The sequence below is a fragment of the Melopsittacus undulatus genome, chromosome 7, assembly GCF_012275295.1.
Source record: "Melopsittacus undulatus isolate bMelUnd1 chromosome 7, bMelUnd1.mat.Z, whole genome shotgun sequence".
Lineage (NCBI taxonomy): Eukaryota > Metazoa > Chordata > Aves > Psittaciformes > Psittaculidae > Melopsittacus > Melopsittacus undulatus.
The window spans coordinates 38,641,076-38,663,115 of record NC_047533.1 but is presented as its reverse complement, the minus strand read 5'-3'; the positions used below and the strand labels follow the sequence as shown (position 1 = coordinate 38,663,115).

Here is a 22,040-nt window from a genome sequence, read left to right as displayed (position 1 = left end):
AAAAAGCTGCTGCTTAAAAATTTGTTTGACCTTTATTTCCCCAGCTACAAAACCCAACATATTTCTCTGTTGTTCTTTTCTTGCTTGCTATCATTACTGCTCAGACAGCAGCAAGTGTAGTGCTGGGTGCCATGCTGATTAGCTGACTGCTTTTTCCAAATCAGAGCACACATATGCACATTCAGTGGATGGTGAAGCAGACACAACCCATGTCTCAAAGTATGACCTCTTCATTAAATAGTTTCTTAGCTTAAGTTTTACATAAGAATAATGTGCAGTATTTTAATCTTTGGCAGCATAACCTCAGAATCATTTTTTTTTTTAATTAGAAAGATGTATGATATCTTGCTGACAACACTGTTCAGCGTGTGCTAGGCTTGTGAAAGCTGGCAAAGCACTGAAACTGATCTGATCAATGGTGTCTCTTCTCAATAACCAGGGAAGCCACTATCTAGGAAATCCTAAATTTTAATCTGTTAGGCAAAATTCATGTAGCAATCTCCAAAATATAGAGTAGTGAAAGATACTGATTTCCTGTGTTTGCTGAAGATCCTTGTAATGGGTTGACCCTGGCTTAACACCAGTTGGCCACCAAAGCTGCTCTGTCACTCCCCACCTCAGCAGGACAGGGAAAAGGAAATATAACAAAAGGCTCATGGGTCACTCACCAGATACCATCAGGGTAAAACAGACTCAGCTTGGGGAAAAATTAATTTGGTACCAATCCAATCAGAGTAGGGTAATAAGAAAATAAAACCAAATCTTAAAACACCTTTGCTCCATCCCTTCATTCTTCCCAGGCTTAACTCTCTATTTTCTTTACCTCCTCCCTACCAGCGGAGCAGTGAGACAGTGAATTGGGGTGGTTCATCACATGTTGTTTCTGCTGCTCCTTCCTCTCAGGGACAACTGCTCACTCTTCCTCTTCCAGTGTGGGGTCTCTCCCATGGCAGGCAGTCCTCCATGAACTTCTCCAACGTGAGTCCTTCCCATGGACAGCAGTTCTTAACAAACTGCTCCAGTGTGGGTCCCTTCCATGGGTTCAGTCCTTCAGGAATAGTGTGGGTTCCCTATGGGATCACAAGTCCTGCCAGCAAGCCTGCTCCAACATGGTCTTCCCATTGGGCCACAGCACCCTTCAGGCTGACCTTGGTGTCTGCAAGGGTGTTTCTCTCACATAGTCTCACTCCTCTCTGACACTGCAGGTGCACAGGGGTTTTTTTAGCCCTTCTTAAATCTGTTATCCCAGAGCTACCACTGTCACTGATGGGCCTAGCCTTGGCCAAGCAGATGTCTTGGAGACATCTGGTATTGGCTTTATTGGACATGGGTGAGGTTTCTAGCAGCTTCTCACAGGAGCCACCTCTGTAGTCCCCTCATTGCTAAAACCTTGCCATGCAAACTCAATAAATCCTTTACATTGGATGTTCCTTAGGCATCATAAATCATACCTTAACAAAAATGCTGACAGTGATACCCTTGTTTCTTTGAAGCTAGTCACCTGTATCTAGAGTTGTTTTATCCTCATCCATGCTGGCACACTTTCCAGATTCTCTTCAACCCTTTTTTCCAACATACACCTCTAAGTTTATTAATCCCTTTCTTCATCATCATCTCCATCATTATTAATTCTCTCTACTGCTGGAAATCTTGACAGGAGATCAGGAATGTGGAAATCTTGACAGGAGATCAGGAATGGGGGAGCACTGCCACTTGTTAACGCAGTTGTAATCTATATGAAGAACTGACAAACATGGAATATCACCTTTTTTTTCTCAGCATTTTAGAGAAGCCAGTGAGTATTGTTCAAATATCCACAGTCATCAGTTCCCAGGTTACAAGGTACAGTTTTAATATCCTTGATGGAAATCCCACTGCACCACAAATTGTTTTCCTGTTTGTGAACCCACTGACTCCAGATTTGCAGTCAGTGATCCTGTTTTTCATTTTTTTCTTGCATTTAGCCAAACATCCTCACTACATGGAAAAATTCTCAGGATAAAATTCTTTCTCCTCTTTTACAACTGCTAAATCTGTTCTTTTGGCTTATATTTCAGGAATAGTGACCGAAAAATCCCATGAAATTTTTATACTTTTATTTTCTACAACTTTTTCAGCCCCATTATGATAATACATCTCTCCTGTTTGTAGTCCATCCCTCTTGCACAATGCAGAGAGCACCAAGCTAACAGCTTTCCATGACATACTTTATATTCCTCTTCCAGCAGTTTACTCTTTGTTTTATCCATCCATTTCAGTGTCTCTCACTGTTGTCTGTCTTGTTACTGACTCTCAGAAGCAGTATATTTCTCAATTACTTTGAAGCCTGATCCAAAATCTATTCAGTTTCCCCTCAGTCTTTTACATAATTTGCTGTATGTTTATGTTCCTGTTCCACAGCAACACATCCAGCATAGACTAGAAATCATGAGTCTCTTACTACAGTAATTACCATTACAGTGTAGCATATGGATTGGTGTCTCATTCTAGCATGCATAGTATTTACATTTTCCAGAATGATCCCAAGCTGGGTCACTCATAAACTAGAGGGGTGGAGAAGAAGAAAAAAAAAGGAAAGGAAAGGAAAGGAAAGGAAAGGAAAGGAAAGGAAAGGAAAGGAAAGGAAAGGAAAGGAAAGGAAAGGAAAGGAAAGGAAAGGAAAGGAAAGGAAAGGAAAGGAAAGGAAAGGAAAGGAAAGGAAAGGAAAGGAAAGGAAAGGAAAGGAAAGGAAAGGAAAGGAAAGGAAAGGAGAAAAGGAAATTACAAGTGCTAACAGAATTCAGTTTTAAAGACAAAGCAGTGATGTGAAAAAAGGGTGATTCACCCAAACTCCCATGAGAGCTGTAGAACAGAGCCAAAAAAATGCATCTGTGACATCTAAGCTCCAGTTAGGAACAAAGCCACATAACCACAGCTTAATCTCTTTTAAGGCTTGCATTAATGCCTGCCTTTTGCGTTTGACCATCCCTATAAAAGATTTTGCAACATTCTGTTGGAAGAAGATGTAAAGATACACTGTGATATAGTATATAGTTGACACATAAACTACTCTTCTTTTGATCTTTCTAAGCTGAAATTGCACTGTTTAGGTTTTGTCTTTGTTTTTTATACCTCAGCTGCAGACCAGATTCATAGCTTTTGTGAGGAGGAGACATTAACGATCTTAAGAGTTTTACTTCTTAGATAAACAGAGAGGAATCAGTGTTGTGATATCATTTTGCCAAATGTCCCACACCACCTGAATTCCTTTCATGGTACAGTGGAGGTTTGTAATATTTAACACAGAAATCATTCTCCAATTTCATGCATTTAGTGCATATGACATAAAAGTGCACATTTTAAAGACAAAGCTGCCAGAATTGTTCTTCAGGAAAATACAAAAAAATGCTTTAAAATCATTCTGAAGCTGGAAGATGAACATGAACAGCTGCTAAATGTCCTTCAGGGCAGCCAAGATTCATTTCAATTACCCTGCACAGTGCACTTCAGGTGCAGCACAGCATTTTCAAGTTTTATATCTATCAAATATAAGCCTAACACAAAGTGTTATTTCCTCCCACATGTGATTGCCTCAGCATATCTAGTTGTATTTCTTTCCACCACCCCACCCCTTTTCTTTTACTGGTATCCTACTGCTTTAGAAGGGATTCAATATATGTCTAATTCAGCTCTCACTGTCTGAGTTAAAGTAATACTGGCCTATACATATATTTCTGCTTTCTTGTCTCTTAAACTTCCATGGCTGACCTTTGTCTGAGTCAAACTCGTATGCTGTCCAGTCTTTGAAAGCTATGAAACCTTGATTAATCACTGTAATATCCTGTCTAGCCTTTGAAATAACACCTTAGTTTAAAAACCAAGAACAAATAGTAAATATAGGTCTGCACGTCCATTGGTGCACTGAGTTGTTTGAAGACAGCCACAGAGAGGAGGTTCCTGCTAAAAAAGGTATAAGTGATGTAACATAGAAATGAAATATTAATAGAAAGATTAACAACTTTTTTGTAATGATGACATTATCCAGCTTATCTTAACACTGTAGTTTCTGTGGGGTTTTTAATATGTTTATGAACATGTTTTCCAATTGATTGGGTGACATGAGGTTAAATGTGTGAGGATTTCAAGGTTTTCCTTAAGAAGCAAATTTTACAAAATGTTTTCTGAAAAGAAAACAATGGTTATGTCTACATGGCATTGCAAGTCTGCTCCGGGCAGTAATGAGCTACTTTGGTATGGAGGCAGAGCATCCTTTTGGGTCTCTGTTTCCAACCCACCAGTAGATTTCCTCCCTGAGAAGGACTGTGCTCACTAGGAGACTGGTCAGGATAATTTCATTGATAACTTCAGGATAACCACAGAAATAGGTACTGAAATACTTCTGATCCCATCAACATGCATGCTTCCATTTGGCAGAGTGATGCCCAAGATGGCTGCTTTTATTACCCTGTGCCACTGACCTGCAAAACTTGTCTCCTCTTCTGAGATGCTGGTGTGTACCAGAAGCACCTATCCAGAGCTCCTATGCCTTGGCTAACTGTATGATGGGAAGTGGTAAGTAGCAGCTTCCCAAGTGGCTCTCAGCTGTACCCAGCTGTGGAAGGGTGTCTGTAGAATTTCAGGACAAAGCCAAGCATATATAGCACAGTCAGTCTCAGGGGCTGAATTGCAGCGTGCTACCTTCAGCAAGTGCTTTAAGTCATGCTTACGCACTAAGCTGTCCCATATTGCAGTATTTAGTATCTGCACATTCAGATTACTAAAACTGAGTCCCAAGATCACACTGCCAGGACCAAGCAGATACTGTAACACAAAGAGGCAAGCACAGCAAAAGATGCCAAACTTTTGCCCATTTTCATTGTTGTTTTAGATGAATGGAATTTATGGGTTTGTTTTCCTCTGATTTCAAAAGGCCAGTAGATACAGCCATCTGGGGAACAGAACAAAAGAGTCGGAATAAGAAATGTAGGGTAAAAAAAGTGTAGAGATGCCCATTGTTTTCCACAGGCATCACATAGAATGCCAAGTACTCGTGATCACATCATATTTTCTGATACCTTTTTTTTTTAAGAGGCTGACTACTGGTGTTTTTATTCAGAGTGTATCAACTTTTGGATTAATTCCTTTCTGAATGGAAATTGTTGGTGAAACTTTCAGTTGTCTATGTTCTGCTCTGCTGTAGCCTCAGTTACAAACTGATTTCATGCCATTCTGCTCCAGAGTGCATCAGATACACAGAGCTAAAATTCCTGCATATACATGTAATGCAGGGACTTAACTTCTCATCCAGCTTCATGGCAATGTTTCATGAGCATCTATATATGTGTCCACCTAAAGAGACATGGAAAGGACAAGCCCTTTCTCTTTCCCAGCTTTGGAGTGGTTTTCTTTTAAGTTGAGAGTGGAGTTTACGATGTTTTTTTTTTAGTCTAAAGGCTGAAAACTGAGATCACAAGTGTTCCTTATGCGAAATAACAGCTATTTTATTCTAAATTTGTGGGCAGCAGAAATTGTTTAGCCAGGATTAGGAAATAATTTTTATAATACCAATGTTTTTACTCTGAAATAATGTTAAACTCTTGTGTGGATGGTTTTCGGATACTTGAAGATTTCTGCTTGGGAGTTTTCTGGGATAGTTTTGAGGCTGCTTTCCATTTTTCTGATTGGCAAAGTCAAATTGCTTTTTTTGAAATCAGAAAGTTAAGAATGTTATCATTAAGGTACATAAGTCATCTAATAGCCATGTTGGAGTTTGGTGTCTCTGCATTGCCAGAGCATAGGTTCACCTGATTGTCATTGTTCCTCTGAAACCTTGCTCTCACATGCACTTGGTAGAGCTTAATCATGCTAGGTGAATAATATCTTACTTGCTGTTTATCAGGAAAGAGCTTAATTTTTAAAGCCATGAAGTACTTGCAGCTCAACTGAGTTTTGGTTGCTCAGACCTGAAGCATCAAACTTATATACTTCAGATAGAATCAACTAGGTTGGAAAAGACCTTTAAGATCATCAAGTCCAGCCATTACCCCAGGACTGCCAAGACCACCACTAAAATGGTTTCATCTGTTTTAGTAAAGTATTAATGATGAAATGTAGTGTCATTTTCTTCTTCCTCTGTTATGTAAATTTGATCAGAAGTAAATTGATTTTTGTTCCTTTTTCTTTACAAAATGAAGAGTGCCCTTACCAAACAATAATGAACATCTTTGCTAAATGAAGAGCACCTTAATATTTAAGCACTGTATTCACTATTCAAAAAATAAGCCCGGTTTTGCAGGGGGGATGCTTCTGATTGATGGCCTGTTTTACTCACAGAGCCTTCTTTAAATTTTCATCCTGGGTGTTTTAAAACAACAGACACAATAATATCTTGGTTGCATTGCAGGAGGACTGTTGGTAGATACTCTAAATATGTTTTATGATTTTATTTTGAACATACTCTGCTTTTGTACAGTGAGATTCCAGGTAGGAAAGTCTGCCATGTTACCTAATCCCAGTTATCATCATACTGAGAAGGCCACCACTATGACTGTGAGAGGGGTCAGTACAGAATGATGTGTCATTTTCACATACTCATTACTTAAAATTACTTTTTTGCCTTGATTATTTCCAGGAATCATTCTTTCACTTGCCTTCTTACTGCTTTCCAGGTGTGGATGTGTGGAGGTGGCATGTTTGATGTTCCATGCTCTCGAGTTGGGCATATCTACAGGAAGTATGTCCCATATAAAGTCCCTTCTGGAACCAGCCTAGCACGGGTAATTTGGTCTTGCTGTTTTTTTTGTATTCATTCACCATCAGTCTCCTTATTCCCTGTGAACTAGTTTCCAGTAAACCATTAAAATGGAAAATTGAATGGGTTTCTATATTTCTGAAATGAGATGTGTAATTGCTGAAGTTATGCTGCCTTCCAGAGATAAAATTGCCAAGAATAAAATGGAAGCTTAAAAATACAGGGTTGACATCTCAGCATAGAAGCACGTTTCATGCTGAGAAACATTTCATAACCTAGGAATAACCTAAGGCTTATAGTTCTCAAATTGCACAGTGTTTCCAGTCACATTTTCTACTGGTCAACTAAACAGGCAGGATATCACAGAAGAGATGTTTTCTGAGACAAAAGGACTGAGTAACAGTGATTTGAGTGATTGCCTAATTATTGTGTAAAACCTGGTTGTGGAATACAGCCAGCTTGGAGCCTTGTGACTGAGAAATCACAAGACCTCTAGACATTTTTGAAGGACTACTGAACACATCCATATCCATGATGTGCTCAAGAGAAAATGTTCTGCAACTTTCTGGAGATGTTCACAGCATGTCAAAAGATGAGAGACAAAGGGCACAGATGTAGCTTCTGGGCAGACACTAGTATTTATTCATGCTTGAGTTTAATCTTTTCTGGTTTAAAGGTTTGGGGTGTTTTTTTATAAAAATGGCATTAATATTAAAATCTGAATATTGCCATAGGGTAATATTTTATGAATCATATTTTTTCTTAATAATGAAAATGTAGTATGAATAACAGAATAAATCTCTTGCTTTAAGGGGAAGATATTCTTGGTTTCAGCACCACAGGACAAGGCTTGCTGTATTAACTGGAGCAGAGGAAAGAGGCTGCCTGTGCTGCCTGCCTGACACTTGGCTAGATAGAAAGGATTTACCTTAAAAGAACACCAGTGCAGACAGTGTGACAGCACAATACAGTAATGGTATTAGTAGTGACATTAATGATAGTGACAAAAACTGTATTGACTAAATTGTGAGATTAAAATCTTCCCCCAGTATAGCTCTGTGTAATATCAGTTTCCCCATCCAGATTTTTGGACTGGGTGAAAGAAACTGCTTCATTTATGGTATCCCTTGCAAAAATCACACGCTACTTGAAATAAGAAATCTAAAACTCAGTCTCTATTTTTCTCTCTTACACACAAAGTATCCCATTAGAGAATATGCTGTCTTGTGCATTATCTGCAGGAGCAAAATAGGATCATTTCTATTTGGACTACTAGCATCTCGTGCAGTTCAACACTTAACTAGCTTTTGTGGAGGCACTGTGAGTACTTAGAACCATCAGGTAGCCACAGCCTGCAGCCTCCCTGTAGTATTTAATTTATCTTGATTTCAATAAACCTGTAATTAAATATTGCCAAAAAACATTCCTAGCCTTAAAAATGAATTCTTAGCCTATGCACAGAGTGACTGCATCTTGTGGGAAAAGATGTAGTTTGCTGGTAGAGAGGGTCTTATCCTTTCCATTCAGATAATAGATATTTTCTTATATGTTGTTGGGCTTCAAAACATGATGCTTACGTAAATTTCTAGCATATATTTATCACTGAAAGGAAATTCTAAGGTTCCCAGCTTCTTCCCACTACAATATTCTAAATCAAATAATTGATGTTAGGATACATTTCATCAAGGCTGCCAAGAGCATAAGACGTGTATGTTTTAGTGTTTGGGGCTATCTCAATAACTAGCCAAGGAAGAGAGAGTTTGGTCCCTGACTCATCAAATTGTGTGTCATTTTAAAACTAAAAATACTCTCTTTTCCTCATCCAAGCCAGAAAATTAAAAGAAAGGACATACTAATTGTGTGTCAGTCCCTTTGATACAGACAGCCTGTGTTCCAAATAAAGTGCCCTAAATGGAGCTCTTAGCTGAAATAACACTACGGGAGTACATAGAAGAGTGGGCTGGATATTTCAGCTATCTTTGCATTATCCTTCAAACATTATATTACATCATGAAAGGTTATAGTCTAGCTCTTATGAGTATTTTATCTAAAACTTCCCTTCTGTTCAAGTCTATAATGAATAACACATCAAGAATATCTGGAAGTATTATTCCTGCTGCCAAAAGCAATACTTTTCATTACTATGTAGTTTCCACAGAGGTTTTTTGCTAAATCCTTTTCCGTCTTCTGTATGTAAAGACAGATGCTGGAGATGCAGTTCATAAAGGAATGAGCCCTATGAAGCCCTGTTGTGATTGTATAAATGATCACAAGAGCCCCTTCTTTAACCTTGTACAGATACTGTGTTAAAGAATGACAGATTCTCCCATTCTATCCCACAGCAGCAGCACGAAGGATATGGAAACTTGTTATATAGGATATGGAGTCGCAAAGAGGACAGAGCTTTTAGACAAATTCAGGCATAGCCCAAATCACGCCATAGGTTTCCTTTCAAGCTGTGTCACCTTATGTTTGCCCTTAAAAATAATGCTTAAGGTGAGCATTTTACCTTCCCTGGGGATTTCACCTTTCTATTATTTTTTTACCAGTAAGTTTCAACACAGTTTCAACCAGCTACATAACACCTGACAGATCTAGATATATTTTTAAAGAGCTATAACCTGGCATGAGGATCATATATGCTTTATTAAAGGAGAGACTTGTCAAAAACTCTGTTCTGCCTCCCCATCAATAAGTAACCACTAGTGTACCACGCACAGTGGTATGTATCATGACATCAATTTTCTGTGTCCTTTTCATCATATTTCTTACCTTCTTATCTGTCACTCAAGACCTGCAAAGCCTGCATATAGTTTTTGCTGACACATACCCCATTAACTGAAAAACGTCTTATGAAATCCTGTCAGTAGAACTGTTTGGTGGCACAGAGCAAAGGGAAAGCAAGCTGTAAACATGCATAGTAGGTTTATAAAACAGAATGTGACTGCCAAATGCAGATTAAAAAGCTGAATATTTTTGTGTGGAGACATTTGAAGATATTGCTGCTTGCCAAATGCAGTCAGTCTTCAATTTACAGGTAATTGGGCATCAAGATTAATGGGCATGCAGATGTCAACACTGACTCCACATTATGATGTGGAAGCACCACATAATTTTTCATTCATTCCAAACCTGTCAACCTCTGCACAAAACTACAGTGACTAATAACTTATTTCCCCTGTTTATATTAGGTAAGACATATAGAAAGCAAACCCCAAAATCTTGAAGTCCTATGCAAGGTGTTGCCATATTAAACATTTCTAATTGTGTTACTGGATTATTTTAGTGGTATTCTTGATTTTTGCTTCCTTTTTAACAATTCTAGCTAAGCTGTTTTCTTTTAGCCAGTTGCCTATGAAATTAGACTTTAAAATCTTTAAATTAGTAGCTTTTTCTTGTAGGTGTACCTTAGTTTGTTATTTATTTTACCTAGTTTCCCACTGGAGGGAAGGGTTTCTATTTGTGATTCTATAAAAGCCATAAGAAATTTACCAAAGCTCCACAGGATATGCAGAGATGAATTCAGAAAATTCAAAATAAGGAAGGAGTTCTTTACTGTGAGGGTGGTGAGGCATTGGAACAGGTTGTCCAGAGAGGTGATAAATGCTCCATCCCTGGCAGTGTTCAAGGGCAGGTTGGACGAGCCTTGGGTGACACGGTTTAGTGTGAGGTGTTCCTGCCCATGGCAGGGGGGTTGAAACAGGATTATTTTAAGGCCCTTTCCAACCCAGCACAATCTATGATTCTACATAAATCTTTTCTCATTTGCAGATATTTTACACATCATTTTAGTATTAGCTACGAAACATTAGAGCATTGGGCCTTTCTGAAGGGAAGGGCAATCCCACTGAAGTTCAAGTCTGGATGCTAACCCAGCAGTGTGGTGAATCCTAACCTTAAATTGAACTCCTCCCGGCACACCAGCACACAGGATCCCAGAGCACAGTGATCCTCTGACCCAGCAGGCGCAAGCAGGATTACACGTGCCTCATTACACAGTATCTCTGAATTGGAATTTGCACAAGTTTGGGTTCAGGAATTCAGCTGATAAAGTTGGGTTTAAATTCCCACCTGCACCATTTGTTCATCCTTTTCATGCCGCTTCGAAAAGGATCTTCAAAGAAAATTGCTGTACCACCCAGTGCTGTAACCGTATTTGCATTTTGGACAGAACTTCCTTTAATATTACAACCAGTTTGGTCTTCTTTATTTTCTTTCCAGCTGCAGATAATGTCTGCGATTTTCTCAAAGGAGCCCATGAACACATTTTTTTTCAGCTTCCAGGCAAGTTAAAGAGCCAAGCAGAATCAGTTAGGTGATGGCTATGTTTTGTCATGACCGGGGTGCAAACCAATAGATGTGGTGTGCTGTTAAACACTGCTGCACTTTCCCAGTCACTCTGTAACACAAAAGACTGTAGCACAAAGTCAGTTGTGATTCAGCAGTCACAGTAAGCAGCTGAAATATCATATGAGAATAAGTAAATTATTCAGGAATCAAGCAAGAATCACCTTCTTGCAACAGTGCAGCTATGACATAGTAATTATGATGATTATATAACACAGCTTTTAAGTTTCCATTCCTTTTTATTTAACAGATTTATAAATTCATTGTTAAAATTTATTAAACCAAGACCTCAAAGAGAGCATCTACCAAAGAAAATCTTTGCATTAATGTCTTCTAATCCTTGAATACAAGAAAGTCAAAGTAATTTTTTAAAATGTATTTTTTTATATTTTCTCCAATCTGAATAGAAGTTTTACTTTTGAAATAATAAATGCAACAGGACAGTCAGCTTAGCTATCCAAAAGGAATACAAAGGAGATGTAGAGCTAGATGTTTCTGGGCAATAACAAAATCAAAGTGGTGGTATCTGCTTTACAGGAGTCTTTCAATAGGCTAGCACTGGAACCCAAGTTACATGGCTAAAGAAATCTATTCGGAATCAAACCCCCAAACTCTGTTCCAGGCCCAGCTGCAGAGGTTGGTTGTGGTCTGTATGTGCCCCCAGAGTATGGGTCTGTAAAACAAGCACAGCAGTAGCCAACAAATCTATGAAGATGATGTTACACTGTCACTCTGCTTTTTGCAGCTCCTCTGCAACCAGCCTGCAGAGACACATGGCTGAAAGCTGTGGGCAGGCAGCATCCTTCCAGGGACTGTGCCAGTCCCTGCCCTCCCAGCCCTGCAGGCTGGCCTCAAGTTGAGCCAGTGAGCAGAGATGCAGTCTTTAGTCAGTGGGCTGGGTTTTTTGCTTTATTTCACTTTTTTTGCCAAAGTGTACACCACTGGGATTTTGTTTGTTTGTTTGTTTGTTTGTTTGTTTGTTTGTTTGTTTTTGCAGTGGAGATGAAAACCTGTACAGAAAGAATGAAATCCTGGCTGTTTGTAGGTTACATCTGTGGAATTTCAGTTCTAGGTATTTGCACGCTACAGGCTGAGAATAGCTAGTCTCTTGCTTCTCTGCCAGCTGTGCTAATTCTTACAGGATTTGTTTAAACACACCGCCAGCTTTGTCACCTAGTTAGCATACTCTCTTCCATGGAGAAGGATTCCCTTTTTGCCTGCAGACATCTCTTTATTTGGTCTGGGGGTTGTTTTTTTAACACAAAAATAGTCTGTTGCTGGAATGAAACCCAGTTAAGTTTTAAACAAAGTTAAGCATAAAGGACCAAAATACAATGCCCAAGAGGGGGAAAGACTAACAAACACTAGTACTGTCTAAATTAAAAGGGAGTTAGGCAAGAAAGGGAAAGGGATGAAAATCCCCATTTAGACTTAACTGATGTGGGCAGCTTAGATATTGAGGCCTGAACACCACAAAGCTGTAACTGGTGTCCAGGAAATGTTGTATTGTGCTTTCACTGCAGAAATACAATAAAATGATAGATGGCTTTGTTCCAACACTGATGGTAGGACCTTTGCATGAAATTGAGGGTCCCATTTTTCTCCATGCGAGTGCTCCAGAGTTTTGTACCCTGCTGCCTCCATCATACTAATCTATACTTGTCAGATGGGTTCCTCCAGTCATACTTTGTTCTCCTCCTCCATGATGATTGATTGTGACATTATGCTACCTGTATTCCAGAGAAACATAAAGTATGGTTGTCTTGGCTGGCTGGATCCCTATACACTTTTTAAATACATTTTATGTAAAATAAATTGTCTATTCTATTCCTTCCAGCCAGATAATATTCATCTGCTTCCAGAAGTAAGCAGGACACCCATTTTCAGATAGCAACACTGTGCTTCAGAAAATAAACAATAAGAAAAATAAATGATGAAGATTATGTAGATGAGGTGAATGTAACCCCACTGGAATTTTACTAGGAAGGAAAAGAGATTAATATGTCAGTTGTTGCAGATACTGTTGTGTTATTTTTGGCAAATAAACAGTTATATCCTCTGTGTTTTACAACTGAAATGCAGTCAGGCTTCAGACGTGCTGTGTTGATTCATATTTGATTGGTATAATTGAAAGTGATTTTTGTTGTTGTGGCTGATGAGAGAAATTACTATCATAATAGAAAAGACTACACCAGCTGGTGACATCCAGCTTCCTGGAGGTTGTTCAGATTAAATGTTCTGACAACAGAAACTTGTTGCAGGATCCAAACATCCCTGTAACAGTTTAATATTGACAAAAGTAAAGCCTGTGGATCACAGTCAAGGTCGGTTTCATATAAACAGTGAGACAGGCACAAAAGCAGGAAAAAAAAGGTTAGGCATGTAACAGACAGGTTGTGCAGGTGAAAATAAACCAATAATACAACCATTGCACTGCTTTAGTGCCACAAGATAATAAAAATCTACTTTAGAACATCTGGAAAAGCTGAAAACAGGAATTACTGCTGCATCTGGAATGTCAATTGGAAAAGACACAGCTGGAGGATGGAGCTGTGCAGGCTTTCAGTGCAGAATTCTCTCTTGCTGTCATTGCAAGCCAGCATACCAGTAACAGTTATGAAATGTGGAACTACTCTCTTATGTCAAAGACCCATCTAGTTAAACCTTGTTTAGAGGGAATATTTATAAATCTGTCCTTTTACATGTCCCTACCTCACTCCACTTTTCCATTCTCATGGCCAGCATCTACTTTCTTCTCACTGCATTTATTTGAGTAATATCATGTCTCTTGAAAATGACAGATGATCTTACACACTTAAAAAGAAGGGACAGTCATTTGATCAGAGAGATGTATCTTCCCTGCTCACTGAAGAAAGTGAAAGGGACAAAATTGTCCATGAAAAATGTCCTCTTTTCAAATGGAGAAGTCCGCATTTATCTCTCTCTCTCTCTCCAGTCAAGTTGATTTAAAGTCTTTTATTGAGGTCCAGTGTACTACTTTTAGTTGGAGTAGAGTTAATTGTCTTCACAGTACTTTGTGTGAAGCTATGTTTTGGATTTGTGCTGAAAACAGTGTTGATAATACTAGTAATCTGTTGAAAAACAAATGTTTTCATATTGCTCAGCACTGCTTACACAGCCTATTTCTGCTTCTCACCTCACTCCACTAGTGAGGAGACTGCAGGTGCATAAGAAGTTGGGAGGGGACACAGCTGGGACAGCTGATCCTGTTTGACCAGAGGATATTCCATATCATATGGTGTCATGCTTAGCATATAAAGCTGGAGGAAGAAGGAAAGGGGGAATGTTTTGTCTTCCCAAGTAACCATTACACGATGGATCCCTGCTGTCCTGAAAGTGGCTGGACTCCTGCCTGCCCATGGGAAGCAGTGAATTAATTCCTTGGTTTGTTTTGTTTACACGCACAGCTTTTGCTTTATTTATTAAGCTGACATTATCTCAACTCATGAGTCTTCTCACTTTTACCCTTCAATTCTTTCCCCCATTGAACCAGGGGTGAGGTAAGAGGGAGAGGGCCACATGGTGCTTAATTGCCAGCTGTCCTGGGTTCAGCAGCAGCAGTCATTTTTTCTCCTTCCTAGTAGCTGATGCAGTGCTGTGGTTTTGACTTTCAGCCTGGGAACAGCACTGATAACACCAATGTTTTTAGTTGCTGCTCAGTAATGTTTACTCTGACCAAGGACTTTGTGAGTCTCATGCTCTGCCAGGGAGGAGGGGAAGCCAGGAGGAAGCAGAGACAGAACACCTGACCCAAACTAACCAAAGAGGTATTCCATACCACAGCACATCATACCCAGTATCTAAACTGGGAGCAATTACCTGGAAGGGCTATATCACTGCTCAGGTCGGACTGGGTATTGGTTGGCAGGTGGTGAGTGGTTGTATTCTCTTCCCTTGTTATTTCCCTTATCATTATTATTATTGGTGGTAGCAGTAGTGGTTTTGTGTTATACCTTAGTTACTGGACTGTTCTTATCTCAACCCGTGGGAGTTACATTTTTCGATTCTCCTCCCCATCTCCTCCCCATCTCTCCGGGAGCTGGGGGGAGGAAGAGGGGGGGGCGTTTGTGGGTGCAAGAGCAGCTGTGTGGTTCTGAGTTACGAGCTGGGCTTAAACCATGACACCAGCTGATGTTAAACCATGACATCCAGGTGTCAATGATATTGTAACTTACTGTCTTGTAGACTATTGCCAAGTGAAAATACAAAACAAAGTCACAGTCTTCAATGTGTGAGTTAATGCAAATTTAAGGAATACTTGTCTAAATGTAAGTCCAACAATAAAGGATTTACTGGAGAGTAAAATCGTAACACAAAGTGGCACAAAATTATATCAAGAATACGTGCATAGGCAACTGATGGCAGCTGATGAGTCAGTGTTAGTGTGCTTGCCATCCCTCTTGTATGCATCTCACAGTTTTTTGGTGCCAACTCTCACACCCCGACATATAGAAATATCCATCTACTGAAATATTATTAAACCTTATTCAGTCTTGTACAGAAAATTTTCACTGAAAATACAAGAGAGAGAACAAATTATCATTGGTCTGTCATGGCTAGGTCCTGAGAAACATCTCAGATACTCATCCAGAGTCCCTGCGATTTCCTTACATTGTGTGTCAATCATGTAACTGATTAATATTGAATTGATCTTCATATAATTGCTCCTATTTAATTTTTATTTTTCCTTTATTTCTATTTAAAGACCAGGGTAGGCAATCTGGACATCTGTAACCTTGCAATGAATTTGACAACCAAGCTAAGCTACGGCAGTTTTCAGTTGTAAAAATGTTTCATTTTTCCTTTCCATATGTGTATATATGAGGTGTTCAGACTGAATCTAGGCAAGGGTGATCAACCACAAAGATATCCCAAAACTAATTCTTAGTATTGATGAAGATATTTGATGCAATTTGAGAAACTGGTATTTCAAGGAGTTTTCTTTTGAAGATTACATACAAACAGAAATCAAGAAGATTCAAATCTAACTCCTTTATTTTGTTCTAAATTCATTGTAGATTAGATTTACTGTGAGGCTGAGGGGTACTTAAATGATGCTATCAAACATTCACAAAATGCCACCTCATCTGACAGTCTCTTAAACTCCTTCGACCTGTGCGTTCTGCAGCATTATACACACACACAGAATAAAGTCCTAACAAAATCAAACTGCTTAGCACCTGTTTTGCAGCTAGAGTCTGTCAAGATTTGGCAGCTATTCGTAACCATTCCCACTCCTGGGGTTTAATATGCTGACATGCTCAGATTGTGTCTAGCCTTGCCTAAGGCTCAGGTATGGAGGAAGTGACCATCCTCCTTTCTTCACCATGTCAGACATTCACCCAACTTGCGGGAAAGGCAACTCTGAGAGACTCATAAAGAGCTTGAATTCAGATCCTTACCTTACAATAAGTCAGTTGATCAGTAGGCCTTGAAGTATTCAGAGATCAGCTCTCATTTTCGTTGTGGTCCTCTGCCTTTCTGTTGTGATGAGTAAAAGACAAGCAGTTCACTGACATTTGGAGAGAAGAGTTACATTCCTAGGAGGTTCTTCACATTGGGTGGCTTTTCATGCTGTTAGACAGCAACAGACCAGGGATCTTACAGCGTTCAAGAGTTCACTCATTTCATCTTGGACAGCCTGTGTTTTTACTCCAGGAACATGCTAGATTTGCATTTTCTAAATGGGAATGTGAATGATGTTTGTCTTTATTGTGCAAGGTTGCACCAGCCTAGCTTTTGGGACAGCATGTCTTCCTGACTATGTTCAGTTCAAGTACAGGGATTAACTGCAATTTGAAGTTTTACTACTAGTCTGTACATGTTTATGTTAAAAGTAAGTGTGATTACAGGACTTGTATAGTGATAATAAGGATAAGAAACCCATGCTAACTGAAGCCAATAGACATCTTTAAAACTGAAGTGCTTGGATGCTAAGTACTTGCTTCATGGTAACTGGTAATTTCAGAAAGAGCTTCCCACTACTCCAGGACAGAGAGTTCTGTGCAGTCATGTTCATAAATAGTGTGGAGATTTAGAACTAGGAAATCAAGAGTTTGTATTTTTAAAAGGGAACATATTGAAATTCAAAGGTTTGCCTCATAAGGGTTCAGTTTATGACAGCAGTGTATAAACATGCTAAGAATAATATATAGGTTCATTACAGGATCTGGCAAGGTCTGGGAAGATTTTTAGCATACCATGGAGAAAATGGTCTTTGAAGAACTGGAGAACAAAGTTTTAAATAGATTTGTCTAAAGTGTCTTACCTTATAGTTGGGGCATTGTGGGAAGAACTGATTTATATTTTTAATGTAATTTTTGATGGGTTTACACACACACACAAACACACACGCAAAAAAAAAAAAAAAATAAAACAATTGTTGGAAAACAAAGAAGTTTTCACTGGCAAATGAGAATTTTGAGCTAATGACCAGGTGTGGTATCAAGATTTCTGCTGGACTCCTCTTTTATTCAGTTATAATAATCTAAAGCAGAAAGCAGTTGTTTTAGTTCAGCCAAATAACTAAAAAGAACACTCCAGCAGAGTCTACCCTTGGTAATGATGGGGTAAGTTGCTGCTAGAGTTACTCTAAATTTTTCTTTCCTAAGAGAATGTTTTTACTACATTTTTACTGTACAGTTCTTTTTATAGTATGTTTTACAGTATATTTTTTAAATACTAAAATACCACTGTCAGATAAATTACAATGACAGTCAACTTTATATGGAGCACAAGCCATTTTTTAATAAGGCTATAAATGTTGTTAATTCTTACACTGCTTTAATTTTACTTGCTCTGTCCCTGCAGGTTTTAGCATATTTGATCCCAGAAAGAAATCACAGAGAAACTTATCTTGCACTGTCAGATAGAAGTACTTTATTTGTTCTGTATCTTGCTGTCTTTGTATTCAGATAAGCTTTATTAGTTCAGAGACATTTAGTTTGCATGGATTAATAAAATTCAGGAAAGGAATTTTCAAATGAATTTCGAAAGCAAATCATACTACGAATCAGGCTTACTTAGATGCAGAGAATGTTCTGAGAAGAAACATTACCTTATGTTGATGATAATGAGATGTATATTGTCCTCCAGCTTATTGCAGAGTGAATCTCAGCATTTTGCAGTTAGTGTTCTATAAAAAGAATATTACAAAACTTGATTATCTTGTTTTTACAAACAAAGCAATAAGAACACCCTAGTTTCTCAATATCATCCACTGAGATGTTGCTCTGTTGGTGGGATAAGAGGTTATTGGGCAGCTGTGGAAATGCAGAATAGACTAAGTCTGTACTCCACTACAACATCTGCATATGAATTTTTGTGGATTGAGTTGCGAGAGGAATTTTAAAAGCAAAAAGAATACAGAAAAATTTGCACCCAGGCTTTTCATACTCTATGATGTTAAATGCCAATAAAATATATCTCTTTAGTCTCATCTACTTAGGATTTTTCCTTATGTCTTTTTCTATTATTATTTTATTTTCCAATTTGTGACAGCTAATTTAAATAATTATCATTTGAATAAGTTCTTATGCAACAAAATAGGTAATTCTCTTTCCTGTAAAATGCAATCAGAAATAAACTTTGTGGGTCATAAGCCAGAACTCGGTTTAATGGAACAGAAATAGTATTATATATGTCAACAGTATGACTGCAGAAACCACACGTTGCCATACCTATTCCACGAGCTGCTTCGCTTCAGGTCAGCTCCACTTCAGGGTTATGTGCTATGCTTTTGCACATGCTTATTATCACATCAACACTGCAAAGCTTCCAGTCCCAAGGTAGTGCAAAGCCAGCTGTGAGATGGGACAGAGCAAGCTCCTGACTGTTTGCCCCCATACATATGCATGTAAGACCTGACCTTAAAGCTTAGGTAGGAATTGCTAGCTGATTAAGCAGTATGATGACAGCTGAAAGTTCAGATGCCTTTCAAATGCAAAGTTCAATAAATCAGGAGTAATTTGAACCATTCAAGCACATTAGGAGGTTCTGAACTAACAGGAAAAAAAGCATGGGTACCAATGTGAGGAGCTGAAAGAACACTTCCGTTCAACATCCATCATTAATCAAAAACCCATGTGAAAATGCATAAAAAATGTGAAGGAAAATAATTTGTTGAACAGACTGAAGACCATATCATATAAAGTCAGCAGGAAAGCAATGTACTGTAGTATTTGCTTAACACTGTGATGAAGATAACATACATTTATTGTTATATATTAGCTTAAAAGTTGTGTGGGCTACTGAATTTCCTTTTTTAATTCTCACCATTAGAAACAGCATTCACTCAAACCAGGAAGAAATTAATTATTGTTTTTTTTCTACTGCGCAGAACCTGAAGCGTGTGGCAGAGACATGGATGGATGAGTTCGCAGAGTACATTTATCAGCGACGGCCTGAGTATAGACATCTTTCAACTGGTGATATCTCTGCCCAGAAGGAACTTCGCAAGCACCTGAAATGTAAAGACTTCAAGTGGTTCATGGCTGCAGTGGCTTGGGATGTCCCCAAATATTACCCTCCTGTGGAGCCTCCACCTGCTGCCTGGGGAGAGGTAAGGAATACACAAATTGGATCAAATTTAAGTAAGTCTAATATTTTATATTGCAGGAAATTAAAGTTATGAAACTAGTTTTAGTTCCTATGATAAGTAGTGTTAATAAGGGAGTTCACAGTGGTTGGAACTAGGCATTAAAATGAGAAATCATCATGTCCTAGCACTATGCTGTCCCTTTTAGAGTTCATTACAATTTTGTGTGTATTGGGCCATAAGATGCATAGACAATGAGCACACAAATGCCCTTGTGGCCAAGAAGGCAAATGGCATCCTAGGGTGCATTAGAAAGGGTGTGGTTAGTAGGGCAAGAGAGGTTCTCCTCCCCCTCTACTCTGCCTTGGTGAGGCCGCATCTGGAAAATTGCATCCAGTTCTGGGCCCCTCAGTTCAAGAAGGACAGGGAATTGCTTGAAAGAGTCCAGCGCAGAGCCACAAAGATGATGAAGGGAGTGGAACACCTACATTGGAGGTATTCAGGGCCCGCCTGGACAAGTTCCTGTGTGATGTACTCTAGGTTACCCTGCTCTTGCAGGGGGGTTGGACTAGATAATCTTTTGAGGTCCCTTCCAACCCTTGGGATTCTGTGATTCTGTGAATGTGTAGCACTCATTATTGCATGTCACAAGATGATTTTAGATGCTGAGAATCACTTTAGTAAAAAGGAGCTCTGAAGTCAACCCCATTTTTTACATATCCACTTACATACCTCCTCCTGTTCTTACTAGGACAATTGTATGTAGGGGGAGTTAGGTTTGCCCTCTTTTGCTCACATGTGCAAGTATGACAGTTGAAGCCTGGATACTTCTCTTTTAAAAAAGAACTGGTTTTGCTCAGCTTTTCATCTGCATTCTATGCGTACTGTCATGACTGAGTACCAGTAGCAGACAAATGCAAGTTCTCCTTTGGGGGGGGGGGGGGAGACCACCAAAGAGAAGCCAGAATCTGAGCAACACTCCAGAGTAGGAGCAAGCAAACAGCCTGATGGAACTATCCACCTGTGATCAAAGATGTTCTGCATTCAGTCCTCTCTGAAGAGGAAAGATGTAGCACATCTTGCTTTGACACTTTGTTTTATGTAGGAGAAATGAAAACACAAAGAGTGCAGGGACAGAAAACTACTTCCATAGCTCTGCTGAAATTTGCAGTAGCCTTTTAGCCCAAGGAGCTACAGTGCATTCACTCCATGGAAATTTGGCAATGCAGATGGTTTTTGCCTCTCAATTTGTTAAGATTTATAAAGAAGGCTTTACTTTTTCAGCGTATTCTGCTACTTTTAAAAAAATCATAGGAATATCTGTACTGTGACTTCTGTCCTTGTCTGATTTTGCTGGAGGTGTTCTTGGGGCTGAAGTTGAAACTGACCAGAACATTTGATGTAAGACCCCTCACACCTGTGCATATCCACAGTAGTCAAGGCTGGACCATGCAGGGGGTTTCTAAACAGGTGCCTCTACTGTTCTTCAGAATTTCTTTTTTAAAAAGCAGATTACCTCATTCCAAATTTAATAATAGCTTTCTGTGATAGTAGCAGTCCTTAAGTCCTGTTTGTAAGCTACCGGTTACAGATGTTCAAAGGAAATTCAGTTTACTTGTGTCTTACTGTTTGCTACTTTTTGTCAATAATGAATTCCTTTGCTGTTAAAGTTGTTTTCACCTTTTACTTTTGCTGCTGTCCACACTTTATGGGATTAATGTATACCAAGAGGCATGGACTTTATCAGTAGATGTCAGGCTGCATCAGGTGCTGCAACTGCTACTATGATCTTCCTTCACTATAATCTTCCACATCAATACATGTGTGTCCTTAGATGACTGTGATCATGAGATGTGTAATTTCTCTGGCCAGCTGAACAATCCTTAACCAGAGGTTCTAAGTACAATAGATTGTGATTCAGGTATTCATTCTTTTTTACAGCAATATTAATATCCTCTTTGCATAAAAGCAAGACTTTGACAAAGAAAATAAAAAATCTTAGCAGTAGAATCAAATCTGTACCTTAAAAGTACTTACTGAGCTTTTAGGAAGGAAGTGCAGACCAAAGGCTTTCTTTTTTCCTCTAAAATGTACTTTCTCTTAAACAATGAGAAGTTTCAGCCTTACTACTCTATTTTTTCCTGAGACTATCATATTCCTATGAAGTCTTAATTAATTTGTTGGCACTTGCAAGATACTTGAAAACTTGAAGGTCAATGGCTGTCATAATTAGAAGCTGAAAGAGGAAAACAGACTGTGTGTTACTGCTTTGTAAGAATCAAGCAGCTTCAGAAACCTTGCTGATTATACACACCAGAAGTCTGTGCCAAGACTGTCACTTAGTACCCTCTCTGCTTCCACTTGGAAAGACTTTATGTCTGCTTGTCTATGCCAGTCTGAGAAAGA

The 22,040-nt window shown here is 38.9% G+C and overlaps 1 protein-coding gene across 1 annotated transcript in view; it reads left to right on the top strand.

Moving 5' to 3' along the window:
• GALNTL6 (polypeptide N-acetylgalactosaminyltransferase like 6) overlaps positions 1–22,040 on the top strand; it is a 463,044-nt gene that overhangs the window by 422,678 nt on the left and 18,326 nt on the right. Inside the window, exons 8-9 of the mRNA XM_005145519.3 lie at positions 6,648–6,755; positions 19,437–19,658. Of these exons, the coding sequence (XP_005145576.1) occupies positions 6,648–6,755; positions 19,437–19,658 (330 nt within the window). The remainder of the gene's footprint in view (positions 1–6,647; positions 6,756–19,436; positions 19,659–22,040) is intronic.